Raw genomic sequence first — 21,509 nt, forward strand, 5'->3', positions numbered from 1 at the left:
AATGTACTTAATGCTACTGAATTGTACACTTAAAATTAGTTTAAATATAAATTTTATGTTATATATATTTTACCACAGTAAGAAAAAAATTCATAGCAACTTTATTCATATTAACCCAAACCTAAAAAGCCCAAGTGTTCCATTCAATAGAAGGGTGGATAAGCAAACAGTGATATATTCATATAATGCACTTCTATTCAGTGGGGAAAAAAAATGGTACAAAATACTAATAATGAATCTCAAAATAGTATGCTGAGTGAAAGCAGCCTTCCACAAATGGGTGCAAACTGTATGATTCCAATTATATGAAATAAAATAAGCAAAATTTATCTACGGAGAAATAAATCAGAATAATGGTTGCAGGAGGAGTGCAAAGATTGATGGGGAAAGGAAATGAAAGAACTTTGTGGGGTGAAAGAAATGTTGTACATTTTCACAGGTGCTTAGATTACACAGGTAAATGTATTTGTCAAAGCTCATCAAATGGTGGACTTAAGATTTGTATATGGCAGGCTTCCCTGGTGGCGCAGTGGTTGAGAGTCCGCCTACCGATGCAGGGGACGCGGGTTCGTGCCCCGGTCTGGGAGGATCCCGCATGCCGCGGAGCGGCTGGGCCCGTGGGCCATGGCCATTGAGCCTGCGCGTCCGGGGCCTGTGCTCCGCAACGGGAGAGGCCACGGCACTGAGAGGCCCACGTATCGCAAAAAAAAAAAAAAAAAAAGATTTGTATATTGCACTTATGTGAAAAACAAAAACACCACAAACAATATTGAACTTTACTTAAATTGAACTCTACTTACGTAGGCTAAAGTGTTTAGGAGTGAAGTATACTGATATCCACAATGCACTTTAAATTTCAACAAAAAAATATGGATTGAGAGATGAAGAGATTGACAAGTGTGATAAAGCAAATGTATTAAAGTGCTAACAACTGTAAAATATAGGTGGTGGGCACATACTAGGTGTTTACTATATAGTTCTTTCAAGTTTTCTGAATGTTTCAAAATATTCATAATAAAATGCTGGGAAAATATACATACCAACAAAACAGTTGTTTCTCTTCTTCTCAAGAACTTGACTTATATTTCTAATACTACATAGTGAGAATTTATTGTTGTTAAGTTTGTCCCCAGATGTTGCTCTTGCATACATGATGTAATTGCCGTTTTCTTTTTGTCCTAAATTCTTAGATTCTCCTGGAGTGCACTCTGTTCCAGAATCATGCTGTCAAAAAGAATATAGAGTTACATAAACAGGAAGTAAAATAAGGTTTTCAGGTCATCTGATTAAATGTAATTTTCTCATCAGAAGAAAAATGGAAGCTTATGGACTCTCCTTTAGAGTAGATCTTACAATTATTTTAGACTGTGAAAAGGAAGATAATTTGCTCTTTTAGGGGTCACTGTCTCAGAAGGGAAGAAAAAATCAGTGAAGGTATAACTGCAATGGATACCTTTTTTATTTTTATTTCTTTTTTGAAATTTACATAAATCTTTGACACATTCTGCAATTATTTCTTTTAGTTGGATTCCCAGTGGTCGAGTTACTGAGTTAAAAGGTCAAATATTTTAAAGGTCTTGATACATACTGCCAAACTGCCTGACAAAAGGGCCATATTAATTTACATTATATAACCACATGGATCAAGATTTCAATAGCAGAAATGGGAAGGAATTGGCTTCCAGGCAGAAGTAAAGTTTTTTAAAATGACTTAATTTGACAGGGAAGAAGAAATAACACTGGAATTACACTTAGACCCAAATTATGGAAAACCCTAAATGCTAAGATAAGGAAATTGTATTAGCAATATCATCAGGTATTAGAAGTAAGGTTGTGAACAGAAGTGACATGATCAGACCGATTAGAACTATACCTAGGGCTTCCCTGGTGGCACAGTGGTTAAGAATCCACCTGCCAATGCAAGGGACACGGGTTCAAGCCCTGGCCCAGGAAGATCCCACATGCCGCGGAGGAACTAAGCCTGTGCGCCACAACTACTGAGCCTGTGCTCAAGAGCCCACAGGCCACACCTACTGAGCCCACGTGCCACAACTACTGAAGACAGTGTGCCTAGAGCCCGTGCTCCTCAACAAGAGGAGCCACTGCAATGAGAAGCCCATGCACCGCAACGAAGAGTAGCCTCCGCTTACCACAACTAGAGAAAGCCCGAGCGCAGCAACGAAGACCCAACACAGCCAAAACTAAAACCAAATAAATTAATTAAAAAAAAAAAGAAAGAACTATACCTAGACAAAGATTCATCTGCTCAGAGTCAATACATTAAGACTTTCATACCAAGAAACAGGAACTTGTCTCATTTATGATTACAACTCCCCACAACAAAGTTTATAAAGTGGTTAACAGCAGGTGTGCAATAAACATTTAGGATAGGATAAATAAATATAAGGGATAGAATGAACCACTCAAAGAGAAAGTAACATTGTCATAATACAGATACATGACAGGAGAGATAAAGACAGATTTTAGATAAAGATGTCAAGGGAGACAGGCTCAGGAGTTCATGGTCTGGCTGATCTCACTATTAAATTACTTAATACATATTTACTAAGTACCGACTATCTATATGTATGCTATCATGAACAACATACACAAAGGGATGAGGTGTATTTGAGCATGACAGAATCATTATAAGTAGTCTGGTATGATAGGAAAAGATAGCAAGGTAGGCAAAAAAATGTGAACCAATTTATCCATTCAACAATAAGCAAAAAGTAATATTACATTAATGTCTTAAAAACACCTCTCTGGCAACCAGGCAGAAGACAGATTAGAAGGGAAGTGAAAAGAGAACAAACTAGATATCCTACTCCAAGTATGGCCCACAGACCAGCAGCAGCAGCATCCCATGGGAGTGTCTTAGAAAGGCAGACACTCAGGCCCGACCAAAGGCCCACTGAAATGGAATCTATACTGTAAGATCCTCAGTAATTTGTATGCACATTAAACTTTGAGAGACCCTAGACTAACGAACAGAAGAGTAGTTGGAAGGGTACGAAAATCCCCTGGTAAGGGTTGGATGAAGGTGACTGGGAGAGTCGAGGACATTTAACTGCCCTTGAAAATGCAATTAACAAGAGTTCTCTGCTCATCTCTAAAATTTCAATTACTCTTTTTAGAAAATATCACAAAAGCAGACAAGAGGTAGAGCGATTCAACGCATTTTAAGTACTTTATCCAAGAGTACTGATAATAATCTATCGATTTCTGATCGGAATTAGAAGAAGAAAGACTTGCAACTTAGTGAGAGGGTACTTATATTTTACAAACTGGGGGAACATTAGATAAGAGCATTTGAGAATTTTAAGCTATGATATTACAGTTTTTTTCTAAACTCATAAAAATTTCCATTTTTACAAGTGATAAGGTACAAGTAAATGAATTTATATGCAGTTTTCAAATGAAATTTTCCCAAACTTGTTATTTTAATAAGCCCCACCAAAATCACAAAGACAGAATATCTTTCAGTATTTTGTATTTCCATGTGTATTAATCTTCAGTTCACTTGAAAATCAATTCAATGAACTGGGTATTAAATGATACCAAAGAACTGCTCGTTTTGTCAGGTATCATAACCACATGGTGGTTATGGAAGAAAATGTCTAATTTTTTAAGAGATGCATACTGAAATGTGGAAGGGGGAATGAATTTGATTCTAACACCTTACGAAGAAAAAGAAAGAAACACAGAAAGGAGATGTGGCAAAATCCTGATGATCGTTCAATCTGAATCAGAGGTTGGCAAATTGCAGCCCACAGCCTGTTTTTATATGGCCTAAGCTAAGAATGGTTTTTCCATGTTTAAAAGATTGTAGGGCTTCCCTGGTGGCACAGTGGTTGAGAGTCCACCTGCCGATGCAGGGGATGCGGCTTCGTGCCCCGGTCCAGGAAGATCCCACATGCCGCAGAGCGGCTGGGCCCGTGCGCCATGGCTGCTGAGCCTGCGTGTCCGGAGCCTGTGCTCCACAACGGGAGAGGCCACAACAGTGAGAGGCCCGCGTACCGCCAATAAATAAATAAATAAAATAAGATAAAAGATTGTAAAAAGAAAAACAACAACAAAGAAAAATATGCAACAGAGACTAAATATTGTCCCCCACACCTATTATGTTTACTAGTAGACCATGGAAAAAGTTTGCTGACCCCTGTCCTGGATATGAACGGAAGACTTTGCCGTACTATTTGTCTCCACTTTTATATATGTTACAAAGTTTTCATACCGAATGATTTTAAAAGAACAGTCTCATTCCACAGTAGAGAAAGACAAATCTAGTAAACCCCAATAGTGCTTTAACAGAAACCAGACAAGAACCCAACAATTTGCTAACATTCAAAATGTACTTTAAGCAATGAAAAGTGATTCTCATTAAATAAATATTTGAATGAATCATGTGCCAGGAACTATTTTTTTTTAATTTTTAAAAATTATTTATTTATTTATTTTTGGCTGTGTTGGGTCTTCGTTGCTGCGTGCGGGCTTTCTCTAGTTGCAGCGAGCGGGGGCAACTCTTCATTGTGGTGCGCGGGCTTCTCATTGCGGTGGCTTCTCGTGTTGCGGAGCACGGGCTCTAGGTGCGTGGGCTTCAGTAATTGTGGCTCACGGGCTTAGTTGCTCCGCGGCATGTGGGATCTTCCTGGACAAGAGCTCGAACCCGTGACCCCTGCGTTGGCAGCCAGATTCTTAACAACTGCGCCAGGAGGGAAGTCTCCCAGGCACTATTCTAAGGTCAGGGGACACAGAAGTGAATGAAACAGACAAAATTCCTTGCTTTCATAGAATTCTGGCACTGTTGTGCTTATTTTCTTATTTTAATTACAAATATTCTCTCTTCCTCCTTTTCAGTATTATGGTCAAGTACATTACTGTGTTCTGACATATAAAAACTAGACATTCATGTGTACTTGTTTTCACTGTAAACAACAACAACAAAAATTAAACAACATGAAAGATTAGTAACTTTTAAAAAATGTAATAATTAAGCAATACTTACTGGAGATCCAAAGTTATGTCCAACTTCATGAGCAAATGTAATGTGAGAGACTTTGGGGGGTACATGAGACCCATAGTTCTGAACAGTAATAATTCCAGTGTTTAAAGACTTCTTCTTACCATCTGAATAAAGCTTACTTTTTTCACATATTCCTCCAGAGCTTCCTAATTCAAAACAAAATATGGCTAAAATTAGCATCTATTTCCCCCCAAATAATTTTCTAATATACGCTGTATTAACTTGAAACATTTTATATGTATTTTGAGTCCAAAATTGGTACACATGTATATCAAATACTCAAAAGTTTCTTTCGTCCAAGGTTAGGAAGTCATTTCAAATAAAAGTTTTAATGGCACACATATATTCCCAGGGTTGAATACAAAGTCTTTATAAAATGTTCCTCTTCATAATCAAAATGTCCTCCAATTTTTCTCCCATTAATTTAGCAAAACAAATATTTAAGAGTCTGTTCAATTTAAATATTTCAGCATTTACACTGGGTCAAATCCTACACCTCTTCATCTTGTAAAAAAAACAAACAAACAAAATAACAACTTATATTTAAGTTAAATGAAAGTTGAACAAAATATTCGCAAAGAGATTCTGAGAAAGTCACTGCTACCAATAATAGCAGTGATGCACAAGAGTATGTGATTCACTATCCTGAGAGGCAACATACAATGTATTCTTAAAAAAAGAAAAGAATTAGTGGTCGCACAGGCTGGGGGTAGGGGAAACAGAGAGAGACTGATAGAGGTACAAACTTCCAGTTATAAGAAGAATAAGGTCTGAGATCTAATGTGTAACACATGATGGCTACAGTTGATAACACAGTATTGTATAAATGAAATTTGCCAAGAGAATAGAATTTAAACATTCTCACACATACACAAAAAGGAAAAAGGTAAATATGTGAGGTGATGGTTGTATTAATTAACTTGGTAGGGGGAATCCTTTCACAATATACAAATATGAAATCATCACACTGTGCACTTTAAATATCTTACAATTTTATTTGTCAATTATATATCTCTCGATAAAGCTTAAAAAAAAGGAAAAAATATGTCAAGTGGGTAAAAAAAAAGGGAGGAGGGAATGAAGGAGAGAAAGTGGGAAGGGAGAGAAAGCAAATGTGGCAGAATGTTAACTGATTAATCTATCAGGAGTTCACTGTATACTACTCTTGCAACCTTTTGGCAAGTTTGAATTGTTTTTCAAAATAGGTTCAAAAAACTGAATTATGATTTTCCAACATGTCTTGAGGATACTTGCAAATTTTAAAAGAAAAATCTTCATTTTTACTTATATGATACATATTAAATCATTTTGTAGTTCACCTGTTCGTTTATAGTTCCTGAACGTCAGAGCTTAATACCGAAATGAAAGTGCTTTCACATCTAAAGGCAGTTAATTTAAGAAATTAGAAAAAGAACAACAGCAAATCAGAAACTGGCTGGCCAATCATCGTCTTTATGTACACTAAACTGAGAAGACCACAGTACTTTAAATAACTATTAAAGACTTTCAGTGAGAAGTTCTTTGGTTTACATTCAGATTTAAGAGGTTACTCTATTTAATTATTTTAATTAAAATATCACATGGATTAGGATATTCTGATAACTGATCAAATTATTTCAAATTAGCTTTCTACTACATACAAAGTTACAACAAAGTTATTAAACCATTTTTAAAAGTCTAACATTTATAATCTCTGATAAAGCATACAATAGAAAGCAATTCAAAAAAGATGTACACAAATGGCATGACACTACAATTGCTGCCTTGTTCCTTTTAATATTAGAAAGTACATAGCAACAAATCATAAATTTAATGACTATTAGGATACAATTTAAGAAGCTGAAATGATAATGTGCTTTCACAGAAAACTAAGCTGAAAGGCTAAGTCATATGCAGATTTTAACCAGCAAAGGACTGAGAACCTCTACATTTAAAACTTACTACATCTTCTATACCAAAAACTGGATAGAAAGAAAACAGCAAATGATTTATGAATATTTAATATATTCTCTTAAGCTACCTCTACTTTTGAGTCCTCAACCTTGAGTCCTAAGGACTGTTATCATTATTTCTAAAAACCAGAAAAGATAGAAATAAGCACTCTGTATGTAATAATTAGTCTATATATTACAGTTTTAAACAAATAGTAAATTAATATCCTGCCTCATCGAAGATCTGTCATATGCAAATTGGTCCAATGCAGTACTGGCAAACTTGAATTAAGCATATAAGACTCCACGCTGCAAATCTTTGTCAGTTTAAAAAAAAATGTAAATAGCATATATTAAAAACTCTGATAATATACCTTCCGTATTTTTAAGGTCTATCTAATTTAAAGGAAGATCATACATAAACTTGAGTGTACTCTTCTGAAATATAGTCTTTATAATTCATATCTTGTTCAACATCTTAACTGCTTTTGGTTTTAATAACTGTTGTTTATTTGGAAAGTTTATTACTTGCTACACAGACTAATAGCCTATGTTGGAATAATTCAGTTATACAGGAAGAAATAAAATACTATGTCTAATATTATAAGTCATGGCTTAACTTTTTAAATACTGCAACCACTTTTGATATGCCAGAAATTCAATTAATGATATCATAAATACCTATAGCTAAGCCATAACTCAAGTTCAGTAATTGCTTTACATTGTAAATTTAAGATTTTACTACATATAGTCATTACTGAAAAACAGAAATTATGTAATGAGAAGAATAAAATGTTTTTAATTTGAGTCAAAAGCAATTATTGATGGATGGATGACGCAGTGACCAACAAAGAAGTATGACATTTTTCTATCTACAGGATAGTCTGAAAGCTAGTCACAGAATATCAGTCTTAAACTTTAAAAAAGACTCCCCCAAAAGAAAAAAATTATAAAAAATACAGGGTAGTATAATACCTTGACAGAATCCATAAATAAAGTTTTGATGTGAGCAGGCCTAAATATCTAAAACAATAGTATCATGCTGACCATACAATATTAATCTGAGCAGTAATTTTGAAGCAGACATTAGTACCACTCCCAGATAGGTTATTAGGAAATGTCTGAGGTATTTCTTTATCTGTCAAGTCTGGGGAGCAGTACTCACATGTAATGGGTAGGGACCAAAGATGTTAAACATCCTGCAAGGGACAATCCAGACCTGTACAAAATGTCAATATTAAGTGTCCTCTATTCTAATGATATAATATTTTAATGACATAATTCTCCTAGCCTTTTAATTACACTTTCAAACAGGTTAAGAATGCGAGGAATATCAAGGAGATTGGCTCAAGATGGCAGAGTAGAGGACGTGTGCTCACTCTCTCTGGCGAGAGCACCAGAATCACAACTAACTGCTGAACAATCATGGACAGGAAGACACTGGAACTCACCAAAAAAGACACCCCACATCCAAAGACAAAGGATAAGCCACAATGAGATGGTAGGAGGGGCACAATCACAGTAAAATCAAATCCCATAACTGCTGGGTGGGTGACTCACAATCTGGAGAACACTTATACCACAGAAGTCCACCCACTGCAGTGAACGTTCTGAGCCCCACGTGAGGCTTCCCAACCTGGGGGTCTGACCAACCTGGCAGTGCAGAAGGGAGTGGCACAATATATTTTAAGTGATGAAAGGGAAGGACCTACAACCAAGATTACTCTACCCGGCACGGATCTTATCCAGGTTTGATGGAGAAATCAAAAGCTTTACAGACAAGCAAAAGCTAAGAGAATTCAGCACCACCAAACCAGCTCTAGAACAAATGCTAAAGGAATTTCTCTAAGTGGGAAACACAAGAGAAGAAAAGGACCTACAAAAACAAACCCATAACAATTAAGAAAATGGTAACAGGAACATACATATTGATAATTACCTTAAACATAAATGGATTAAATGCTCCAACCAAAAGACATAGGCTCGCTGAATGGTTACAAAAACAAGACCCATATATATATGCTGTCTACAAGAGACCCACTTCAGACCTAGGGACACATACAGACTCAAAGTAAGGGGATGGAAAAAGATATTCCATGCAAATGAAAATCAAAAGAAAGCTGGAGTAGCAATACTCATATCAGATAAAATACACTTTAAAATAAAGAATGTTACAAGAGACAAGGAAGGACACTACATAATGATCAAGGGATCAATCCAAGAAGAAGATATAACAACGATAAATATATATGCACCCAACACAGAAGCACCTCAATACATAAGGCAACTGCTAACAGCTATAAAAGAGGAAATAGACAGTAACACAATAATAGTGGGGGACTTTAACACCTCACTTACACCAATGGACGGATCATCCAAACAGAAAATTAATAAGGAAACACAAGCTTTCAATGACACAATAGACCAGATAGATTTAACTGATATTAATAGGACATTCCATCCAAAAACAGCAGATTACACTTTCTTCTCAAGTGCACATGGAACATTCTCCAGGATACATCACATTGTGGGTCACAAATCAAGCCTCAGTAAATTTAAGAAAATTGAAATCATATCAAGCATCTTTAACCACAACGCTATGAGATTAGAAATCAATTACAGTGAAAAAAAACCTAAGAAACACAAACACATGGAGGCTAAACAATACATTACTAAATAACCAAGAGATCACTGAAGAAATCGAAGAGGAAATCAAAAAATACCTAGAGACAAATTACAATGAAAACACAACAATCTAAAACCTATGGGATGCAACAAAAACAGTTCTAAGAGGGAAGTTTACAGCAATACAAGCCTACCACAAGAAACAAGAGAAACCTCAAATAAACAATCTAAACTTAAACCTAAAGGAACTAGAGAAAGAACAAACAAAGCCCAAAGTTAGTAGAAGGAAAGAAATCATAAAGATCAGAGCAGAAATAAATGAAATAGAAACAAAGAAAACAATAGCAAAGATCAATAAAACTAAAAGCTGGTTTTTCGAGAAGAAAAACAAAACTGATAAACCTTTAGCCAGACTCATCAAGAAAAAGAGGGAGAGGACTCAAATCAATAAAATTAGAAATGAAAAAGGAGAAGTTACAACAGACGCTGCGGAAATACAAAGCATCCTAAGAGACTACCACAAGCAACTCTATGCCAATAAAACGGACAACTTGGAAGAAATGGACAAATTCTTAGAAAGGTGTAACCTTCCAAGACTGAACCAGGAAAATATGAACAGACCAATCACAAGTAATGAAATTGAAACTGTGATTAAAAATCTTCCAACAAACAAAAGTCCAGGACCAGATGGCTTCACAGGTGAGTTCTATCAAACGTTTAGAGAAGAGTGAACACCCATCATTATCAAACTCTTCCAAACACTTCCAGAGGAAGAAACACTCCCAAACTCCTTCTGAGGCCGCCATCACCCTGATACCAAAACCAGACAAAGATACTACAAAAAAAGAAAATTACAGACCAGTATCACTGAGGAATATAGATGCAAAAATCCTCAACAAAATACTAGCAAACAGAATCCAAAACACATTAAAAGGATCATACACCATGATCAAGTAGGATTTCCCCAGGAATGCAAGGATTCTTCAATATATGCAAATCAATCAATGTGATACACCATATTAACAAACTGAAGAATAAAAAGCATATAATCATCTCAATAGATGCAGAAAAAGCTTTTGACAAAATTCAACACCCGTTTATGATAAAAACTCTCCAGAAAGTGGGCAGAGAGGGAACCTACCTCAACATAATAAAGGCCATATTCGACAAACCCACAGCAAAAATCATTCTCAATGGTGAAAAACTGTAAGTATTTCCTCTAAGATCAGGAACGAGACAAGGAAGTCCACTCTCACCACTATTATTCAACATAGTTTTGGAAGTCCTAGCCACGGCAATCAGAGAAGAAAAAGAAATAAAAGGAATACAAATTGGAAAAGAAGAAGTAAAGCTGTCACTGTTTGCAGATGACATGACACTGTACATAGAGAATCCTAAAGTTACCACCAGAAAACTACTAGAGCTAATCAATGAATTTGGTAAAGTAGCAGGATACAAAATTAATGCACAGAAATCTCTTGCATTCCTATACACTGATGATGAAAAATCTGAAAGAAATTAAGGAAACACTCCCATTTACCACTGCAACAAAAAGAATAAAATACCTAGGAATAAACCTACCTAGGGAGACGAAAGACCTGTATGCAGAAAACTATAAGACACTGATGAAAGAAATTAAAGATGATACAAACAGATGGAGAGATATACCATGTTCTTGGATTTGAAGAATCAATATTGTGAAAATGACTATACTATCCAAAGCAATCTACAGATTCAATGCAATCCTTATCAAATTACCATTTTTTACAGAACTAGGATAAAATATCTTAAAATTTGTATGGAGACACAAAAGACCCGGAAAAGCCAAAGCAGTCTCAAGGGAAAAAAGGGAGCTGGAGGAATCAGACTCCCTGACTTCAGACTATGCTACAAAGCTACAGTAATCAAGACAATATGGTACTGGCCCAAAAACAGAAATATAAATCAATGGAACAGGATAGAAAGCCCAGAGATAAACCCATGCACCTATGGTCAACTAATCTATGACAAAGGAGGCAAGGACATACAATGGAGAAGAGACAGCCTCTTCAATAAGTGGTGCTGGGAAAACTGGACAGCTACATGTAAAACAATGAAATTAGAACACTCCTTAACACCATACACAAAAATAAACTCAAAATGGATTAGTGAACTAAATGTAAGACTGGATACTCTAAAACTCTTAGAGGAAAACACAGGAAGAACACTCCTTGACAGAAATCACAGCAAGATCTTTTTTGATCCACCTCCTAGAGTAATAGAAATAAAAATAAACAAATGGGACCTAATGAGACTTTAAAGCTTTTGCAAAGCAAAGGAAACTACAAATAAGATGAAAAGACAACCCTCAGAATGGGAGAAAATATTTGCAAACGAATCAATGGACAGAGGATTAATCTCCAAATATAAACAGCTCATGCAGCTCAATATTTAAAAAAAAGCAACCCAATCAAAAAATGGGCAGAAGACCTAAACAGACATTTTTCCAAAGACGACATACAGATGGCCAAGAAGCACATGAAAAGCTTCTCAACATCGCTAATTATTACAGAAATGAAAATCAAAACTACAATGAGGTATCACCTCACACCAGTTAGAATGGGCATCATCAGAAAATCTACAAACAACAAATGCTGGAGAGAGTGTGGAGAAAAGGGAACCCTCTTGCAGTGTTGGTGGGAATGTAAATTGATACAGCCACTAGGGAGAACAGTATGGGGGCTCCTTAAAAAACTAAAAATAGAATTACCATACGACCCAGCAATCCCACTATTGGACATATATCCAGAGAAAACCATAATTCAAAAAGACACATGCACCCCAATGTTCACTGCAGCACTATTTACAATAGCCAGGTCATGGAAGCAACCTAAATGCCCATCAACAGACGAATGGATAAAGAAGATGTGGTACCTATATACAATGGAATATTACTCATATATTAGCCATAAAATATTAGCCATAAAAAGGAATGAAGTTGGGTCATTTGTAGAGATGTGGATGGATCTAGAGACTGTCATACAGAGTGAAATAAGTCAGAAAGAAAAACAAATATCGTATGTTAACGCATATATGTGGAACCTAGAAAAATGGTACAGATGAACCAGTTTGCAGGGCAGAAACAGAGACACAGATATAGAGAACAAATGTATGGACACCAAGGGGGGAAAGTGGTGGTGGGGGGTGCGGGGGTGTGTATGATGAATTGGGAGATTGGGATTGACATGTATAAACTACTATGTATAAAATAGATAACTAATAAGAACCTGGCCTATAAAAAAATAAATAAAATAAAATTCAGAAAAAGAATATCAACGAATTAAAGTAGAAGGAATGATAAAAAAAGAATTCGATAGGCTGTGGGTTATCTTGAGAACCTCATTTTGAGCTCTGCATGTGGTCAAATTCTAATACGTAAAATCAAACTAAAATTTCTAAACTAAGAAAAACAGAAGAGACAATTTCTACCAAATCAAATGTCTCAAAGAATGTTCTTTACAAATGGTCAGAGGAATACTGAATGGTTCAGGATTGCTCTGGAGATGAAGTCCAGAGCTAGCCTTTTTCAGTGACGTGGCAAAGTGAGACTATGTTCATTGGGTTAACTGATAACATTAAGAGGGATAATAGATGAGCAGAATGTGCCTTAATAAACCAAAAAATAAAGGCCCCTCAAAAAGCTGGTTAGGGGGCTTCCCTGGTGGCGCAGTGGTTGAGAGTCCGCCTGCCGATGCAGAGGACACGGGTTCGTGCCCCAGTCTGGGAAGATCCCACATGCAGCGGAGCGGCTGGGCCCGTGAGCCATGGCCGCTGAGCCTGCGCGTCCAGAGCCTGTGCTCCGCAACGGGAGAGGCCACAACAGTGAGAGGCCCGCATACCGCAAAAAAAAAAAAAAAAAAAAAGCTGGTTAGGGGTTTCCCTGGTGGCGCAGTGGTTGGGAGTCCGCCTGCCGATGCAGGGGACGCGGGTGCGTGCCCTGATCGGGGAGGATCCCGCGTGCCGCGGAGCAGCTGGGCCCATGAGCCATGGCCGCTGGGCCTGTGTGTCCGGAGCCTGTGCTCCGCAATGGGAGAGACCACAACAGTGAGAGGCCCGCGTACCGCAAAAAAAAGGAATCTACTTTGTTAAGGAACCAATGTTTCGGTCTCTAAAATAAGAGGCTACTACCTGCTTAACACAGAACTGTGTTTATATAAAGAGAAGTTTAGAGTAATCTTTCTAGATTCATATTCAAGACTATCTTTGTTTTGGAGACCAGACTCCTCCCTTTTGGGGGCTCCATTCTAGGCCCTGTATAATTTCAAATGGAAGCCTCCAAGTCATCCCAGCTCACAAGCTGTTTCTACTTATTATGGAGTTGGGGCAGGAGGTACTGTTTTTCTCATTGAGGTAACTGAAGGCAGTACCCAACCACAATAAGAAATATTAAAAGAACAAATAAAAAGTAGTATTAACAAGACTTAAAGACAAGAAACCTACTATTCAAATGTTTTAACCCTCATTGCTTTTCCCAGCTTAACTGAGTCAGTGAAGAGGACTACAACGAATAATTTGAGTAACTATTCTGTGAAAATTAACACAACAGTATCAAAACAAAATCCTTTCCACTACCATATATTTGAATAGTGAAACAGCTGCAGAGTTAAATGATACAACAGAAATGAATTAGGCCAAATAAAAATGAAAAAGATTAAGAAACAGTAATATCACAAGCTGAACAGATCAGCTATAAAATGATATTTTAAAAAATAGTGTAACAGCAAGCATTACGAAGATCTACATGCAGAAACATGAAGTATCAAAGGAAGGGCAAAGACAGAAGAAATTACAATGAAAAATAAACAAGCTGAAGCAAAATGATTTACCTGTATTTATAGAGACAGAACAGACAAGGACCCCGTCTCCTAGTTCCCAAACCAGTGCTCTTCTAATTATGCCTTGACAATTACCCAAAACGATGCCTAAATAATACAGAGTAGTACTGTTTTATAACTCATCTCTCTTAAGAAAGAAGGAAATAGATTCCATCTCTGCTTAGATCCAGGAAACATTTCAACTTCTTCTTGGAAATGTCTTAGAAAGATAAAAGTAGGATGTTACATTATAATAATACCTAGTAAAACAACTACCAAATGCACAAAACCTGGAGTCAAAAGGTCCAGATTCTAGGTTCTGTGAGATACTGGGTTGTTGACAAAGTCTCTGAATCCAATCCACCTGTATAATGGAGGAAATACGACCTACACCTCATAACGGAACTGAATTAATCAGTAAGAGCAAATACATAAAGTTCCTTATAAAATAATAAAATGTAGGTGAAATAAACTCAGTTCAGGTAGTCTAAGGGCAAAGGGAAGTGAAGAAGAAAGCTGTCAAGGCAGGTATCTTATTCTAGAAAAAGTTGTGTCAAAGGAACAAAGATCCCTTCTCTTTGCCACTCTGGCCCCATTCTTCCTGCCGAGCCCCTCCCCAGAAGCTCTTAGAAAAAGGCTTCTGAGAGCTGGAGTTAGGGGTTTAACACAGAGTAAAGGAAGAGGGCATCAGATGAAGAACGCAATGACAAAAATACAAGTAACGTGGCCCATCATTTTCAATCCAGAACTGCTGCTTCAATAAAATAAGCACCGTTTCAAAAATAAGTGGTCCAGATATCATAAACAACTACAAAGAAAAACTAACTCTCCCCCCAAATCCATAACCCCAGTCCAACCATGAGAAAAACATCAAAAAGACTGCAACAGAGGGGCATCCTACAACATTCCTGACCAATACTCCTCAAAATTGTCAAGGTTATAAAAAAACAAGAAAAGTCTGAGAAACCATCACAGCCAAGAACTAAAGAGGCACGACAATTAAACGTACTGTGGTATCCTGGACAAGATCTTGGAACAGAAGAAGGACCATAGTAAAAACTAAAGAAATCTGAATAAACTATGGGCTGACTTTAGTTAACAATAATGTACCAGTATTGGTTGATTAATTGTAACAGATGTACCATACTAATGTAAGGTAGTGGAGACGACTCTATCTGCTCATTTTTTTCTATAAATCTAAAACTGTTCTAAATATACAGTCTATTTTTTTTTTTAAAGTAGACATGAGGATATCTGAAGTTTCAGGAAAATTTGACCAAGCTCTCTCAGGACCATTACATTCTTAATGAACAACAATCTGGAGCTGAAAATGCAAAATGGCAGAAAGTTTTTAGTCTGAGATCATCCAATCATTTGCCCAGGAGACATTTTGTGAGCAAAAATATTAAGATGGTGGTTTGCAGACTTTAGTATGCATCAGAAACACCTGGAGGGCCTCTTCAAACAAAGGCTGATGGGCTCCACACCTGGAGTTTCTGATCTAGTAGACCTGAGTGAGGCCCATGGATTTACATTTCTAACAGGTTCCCAGGTAATACAGATGCTGCCAGTCCATGGAGCACACTTCAAGAGCCACTATATTAATGGTAATATATAAAGAAAAATGAATCCCTGAGTTTCTATAGTACTTACTGATGATTAAGGAGAAGGGACTATAAACTATGTGATAAAATTATCCAACTAACCAAGGAGGGGAAAAGAAATTTCAGAATATAAAAGTTATAAAACGTGAATTATCATAGGAAAGAGTGAGTTGTACAATCTGCTGACAACGCAAGTAACACAAAACCAACACAGATCATTGTAAAGGACAAATATACAAAAATACTGCACTATGATATATGCAGCCTATGACATAAACTTGTACTTTAATGACATCATGAAATTGAGTACACTTTAAAATGTGGAAGAAAAACAAAAGCTTTGGAAACTAAAAAGGATATTCATTGCTGGCTTAAAAAAAAGAGCAAGTATAAAAGCAAAAATACAGTATTAAAGATGTTAAATATGCATAACAAACCAAAGAATAAACTAAGAATAGAAAAGCCTGTCTTGCCCTGGATAAAGCAGAAGTTTATACTTTGAAAAAGACAGAAATTATGTATCAGAAGGAGAAACTGCTGTGTATAGCTCAGAAGGTGACAGACTACTGATCAAATTCTATATGGCAAAATTTATATTCAAAGAGTCTGGGATTCTTTCTACTCATCTTTCAATTCATCAATTTCTCTAAAGTAGGCTACTGGACTTATTACACTGTGACTCACAGACCCCCACCCTGACTGCAATGGCAAGGGGATTATCCCATCCGGGCTTTCTCAGTGACAGTAGCTTTCACGGCTAAGGCAGAGACCCCAGCGGAACGTGGGGCCATGCAGTCAAGCCAGTGGAGCTATGGGTACTGGGCCTCCTGCCCACATCTCTTTTCAGGCAACACTTCCCTTTTGTTAAAATAAAGGTGAGAAATAATAATAATAAAGGCAGTCTTTCTTTTCTTTCTACCTGCTATTCCTGAGTAGGATTTCTCTGCTCTTTATCTCATGGCAGAAGAACCAAGAACACAGTTTTCCCCTTTTGACTCTAAGAACCTCTCCCCATCCCCCTACCTCCCAAAATAATTAATTACATTAACTTTTGTGAAAAAATTAATATTTTGCTTTTCAGTTTCAGAACTAAGTACCACTTTTTCCCATAAAATTATTTGTTTCAGCTACTGAATGTACCAAATGTCAGGATATCTCCCTGTTAGTACTCATTTACTCATTTCAAAATAAAAAGCTGCTTCAACTACTTTTCCATTTACATTATGCTTATGAATTCTGCCAAACTCAAGATGTCTACATTCAGATACTGTACAGGCATCACTTTCTCCTATACTTTGTAAAATTCAATCCATCAAGAGAACTGCTTTTCATTTCAAGTAGTAAGTCAAGACATATATAGATAAACTACCTGAAGGTGCTCCAACCCAAGCCAGACCAAGGACACCATCATCAAAATCTCGGTCTGTGAAGACATAGGCCAAACAGTAGTCATCATGATTCTGCTCAGAATTTAATTCCAGAAACTTCTCCACACCAATATTTGGAAAACGGAAGGGATTTGTAGGGTCCTTCTCATCAGCAGTTGTGTTGATCTAAAATCCAAAACAATGATTTTAACAAGCAACCAATGTTAGCAGAGCCTTAGTGTAAGTAGGATCTACCTGGACAATATGCTTGGGGCCCAAGGAAGTCAGGCCTAAATTAAAGCTTCTACAGTTATTCCCACTACCTCCATCCCTGATCTAATCAGAGAAGCCAAAAAGGGAGGAGGGAAGGAGGGAGGGAGGAGGGAAGGAAGGAAGGATGGACGGGTAGGGGAATTAAAACTGAGTATATTACATTTCTGAGCAAGTGTTCACAGATTCCTGAACACTGAACACTTGGGATGGGAAAACAAGTTCTGCTTTCAAAATTTCCAATAAGGAAGTACAGTTTCTCAATTTAATCATTTGATGAGTCTCCTTTAGTGCTAATCTCCTACATATGATGACAAGTATGACATAAAACTCTATATTTCAGCTAATTAGTATAACATAAAAGAAATACTGAACCCAAAACTGTCAATTCAGCAGACAAATCATATTCTTGGTTCTCCTTGCCTAGAGTCATAAGTCAAGCACAACTAATTTCAAGTTCAATCTTTTCCCCTGAATGTGAGCAAGAATTTTTTTTTTCTTTGCCAATTCGTTTCTCTTATTATTTCAAGCTGAGTTCCTCCAGAATGTTTCCTTCCACACTTAGCTACTATACTCCTGGGTGCAGTTTCCTCCTTCACAATATGAAGAATAATCAGTTCTGATACCAAACTTCAACTAAAACAAAAGCTTTCATTTACTACTCATTGCTTCCTTTCAGAGACCTCTGCCTAACCTCTGAAGTCCTAGAACAATTTGGTTTTCCCCAAGTAAGTCAGAGAATTACATACAAGATTGTTGGTAGAGAATAAAAAGGAATATGTATGAGAGTAAACATTGCTCAGAAGGGAAATCTCAGTCTATTGAAAATATCAGTGATAAGCCTATTACAGTTAATAAAATGAAAACTATAGGTCTTTTTAGGATCCACATCCTTCAGTAAAAACCAAGGAGCTTACAAACAGGATGGTAGAAACACCACTGAAGGCAATTGCCTAAAGACAGATATGAGATCATCTGGTTTATCCATTAACAATTAACCAGAAACAATCAGTTATGGTCATCTAACACACACACACACACACACACACACACACACACACACACACACACACATCCAAAAACAAGAACACTATAAAGGTAGCCCATGCTTAGAGACATGCTGCATATCGCTTTTTCCCACGAAACATAGAAATGAAATTCTCTGATACTTCTGTAATATTGGCTACAAATAAAAACTGCATCTAAATTTTAGTTACCTATATTAAAATGGGATGATTAATTTTTTCTTAATAAATTTATTTATTTAAACTAAAGTTTTAATCTCAGTTAAAGGCCTGAAAAACAACTAATCGCCACATAACTTTTTTTTTTTTTTTTTTTTGCGGTATGCGGGCCTCTCACTGTTGTGGCCTCTCCCGTTGCGGAGCACAGGCTCCGGACGCGCAGGCTCAGCGGCCATGGCTCACGGGCCCAGCCACTCCGCGGCATGTGGGATCTTCCCGGACCGGGGCACGAACCCGTGTCCCCTGGATCGGCAGGCGGACTCTCAACCACTGCGCCACCAGGGAAGCCCCACATAACTCTTTTATATACATGCATCTATTCATAATGCAAATTATTTTAGTCAAACAAATGTGTTTCACTAAAATTTGTTCAGGTGTTCTCTACTTTTCACTACTTTGCATTTCATTGCTCTGTCTACTAAATAGCAATATTTATAACACTTATCACTTTTACTTGCTCATTTAAAGGTTTATATTGCTCTCAAAATACATGAAAGCAATTGATTACAAACAGTTCTTATACAGTATATCGAACCATATTTCACCTTAAGGCAATCCAATGTAATAATTAATCATGTCACTTCTAAAAGTAAGGACCACTTTCAGCTATTTTTTAAAATATATTACATGTATGTACTAAAACTATAATCTAGTCAACAATATTTTAAGAAGAATAAAAGCACAAAATATAAAGAAACCCTGTGGGGTATTCCCTGGTGGTCTGGTGGTTAGGACTCAGCGCTTTCACTGCCAAGGGCCTGGGTTCGATCTCTGGTTGGGGAACTGAGATGCCGCAAGCTACCGGCGCAGCCAAAAAAACGCTGCACAGCCATGTGGCACAGCAAAAAATAAATAAATAAATAACATTAAAAAAAATAAAAGCCATTAAAAATAAATTTTTTTAAAATAAAGAAATCCTGTGGCAAGTACTTTTGTAAAATGATGATTTTTAAAACCCAGGTTCTCTAGCTTATAAACTCAGATTCTTAAAAGCTTTATACTTTGAAAGAATTCATATTTAGAAAATTTTTGAAACAGTCCAATTTTTTAATAATAATATTTACTTATTAACAATTTATAACATTAAAACTAAGAATCAGTAGTTCTGGATCAGCATTTCTCAAAATGTGCACTGTAGGTCTTTGGAGTTTCAGCTGATGTTAATACAAAAAGGTTAAATTAGCTTAGAAAAATATGGATTTATTTCCCAAAGGATTTCTCAAAACTTGAAATACATTAGTGTGCACTGTTAAATTTCAAGAGGAAACAGTATTAAGTGTTTTTCCAACTTCCAATTGTATTTAACCACTGTATCTATCCTTCCCTCCGCTGCAGCATCAAATGGGACACACTGTGAAATATACTGCATAAGGCAAATCTGAAGAAACTGGGGAATAATATCAGGGAGAAAAATGTCAAGTACAGTATCTGCAGTTACTTAGAGCGCTTTCTAACTGGTATGTTAATCAGATAGATAGAAAACAGTACTTTCTACCATACCTCTTCTGCAGTCCAGATTAAAGCCCTATAGATTTCATTAAGTCATAAACCCAAGTATCCCCTCTGTGTGTGTGTAAAACCCAAGAGTAAAGCTAACCTGCATCAGCACATACAATTTAACTATTTAATGCATGAAGATGAAGTAAAAGTCAAGCATTTTTCTTTTTGTAAACATGATCCTTATTGCTTCTCTTTCTTAATGTTCTTAACTACTGAAATTCCTTACTTACTCTTATGCGTTTCACCATGAAACTGATATTACGGATTCCAGAGAAGTCTGTGGTCTGGTAAATTGTATCAATCGCTTTAACATGACTGGATATCTATTGATTTAAAAAAAAAGACATTTTAGAGGCAATGTTGAAATGTGAAAAAGACTGTGAATTTCCATTTCCCAAATCAAGAATTATTCATATTCCACCACATTCAAATTTTAAAATGTCAATATCATATACTAGATGAAAGGATGAAAAAGATTAGTGAGCTGGAACTGAGAAGGGAAATTCAGTGACTTTTCCATATTTTTCTCTGGCCAAAACTAAACATGTACTCTTGCCTCAGTCATATATTGGGTTGGCCAAAAAGTCCCTTTGGTTTTTAAGTAAAAATAAAAGACATTTTTCATTTTCACCAAGAACTTTATTGGACAATGTATTCACCATTTTGTTCCACTACCTTCTGCCATTTTTCAGGCAACTTCATAATTCCATTCCCAAAACTTTTTATCTTTTCAAGCAAAGAACTGTTCCAGGTACCTTTTACAGTCTTCCAGAGAAATGAAATTTTTTCCATTAAGAGAATTTAGTAAAGACCAAAATAAATGGAAATCTGAAGGTGCACATAAATGGAAATCTGAAGGGGATGAATCAGAACTTCCCAGCCAAGCTGTAACAGTTTTTGCCTGGTCATCAAAAAAACATGCGGTCTTGTGTTATCCTGATGGAAGATTCTGTGTTTTTTGTTGACTAATTCCGGATGCTTTTTGTCGAGTGCCACTTTCAGTTGGTCTAGCTGGGAGCAGTACTAGCTGGAATTAATCGTTTGGTTTTCCGTTAGGAGCTCATAATAGAGGACTCCCTTCCAATCGCA

At 36.6% G+C, this 21,509-nt stretch overlaps 1 protein-coding gene across 1 annotated transcript in view; it reads right to left on the reverse strand.

The window, feature by feature from the left end:
• ADAM10 (ADAM metallopeptidase domain 10) overlaps window positions 1-21,509 on the reverse strand; it is a 111,480-nt gene that overhangs the window by 23,496 nt on the left and 66,475 nt on the right. The window contains exons 7-10 of the mRNA XM_082855327.1: window positions 20,651-20,743; window positions 17,409-17,592; window positions 5,009-5,172; window positions 1,041-1,224 (exon numbers count right to left, since the gene is read on the reverse strand). Coding sequence (XP_082711453.1) covers window positions 1,041-1,224; window positions 5,009-5,172; window positions 17,409-17,592; window positions 20,651-20,743 — 625 coding nt within the window. The remainder of the gene's footprint in view (window positions 1-1,040; window positions 1,225-5,008; window positions 5,173-17,408; window positions 17,593-20,650; window positions 20,744-21,509) is intronic.

Source organism: Leucopleurus acutus, assembly GCF_964270905.1.
Source record: "Leucopleurus acutus genome assembly, chromosome: 1".
Classification (NCBI taxonomy): domain Eukaryota; kingdom Metazoa; phylum Chordata; class Mammalia; order Artiodactyla; family Delphinidae; genus Leucopleurus; species Leucopleurus acutus.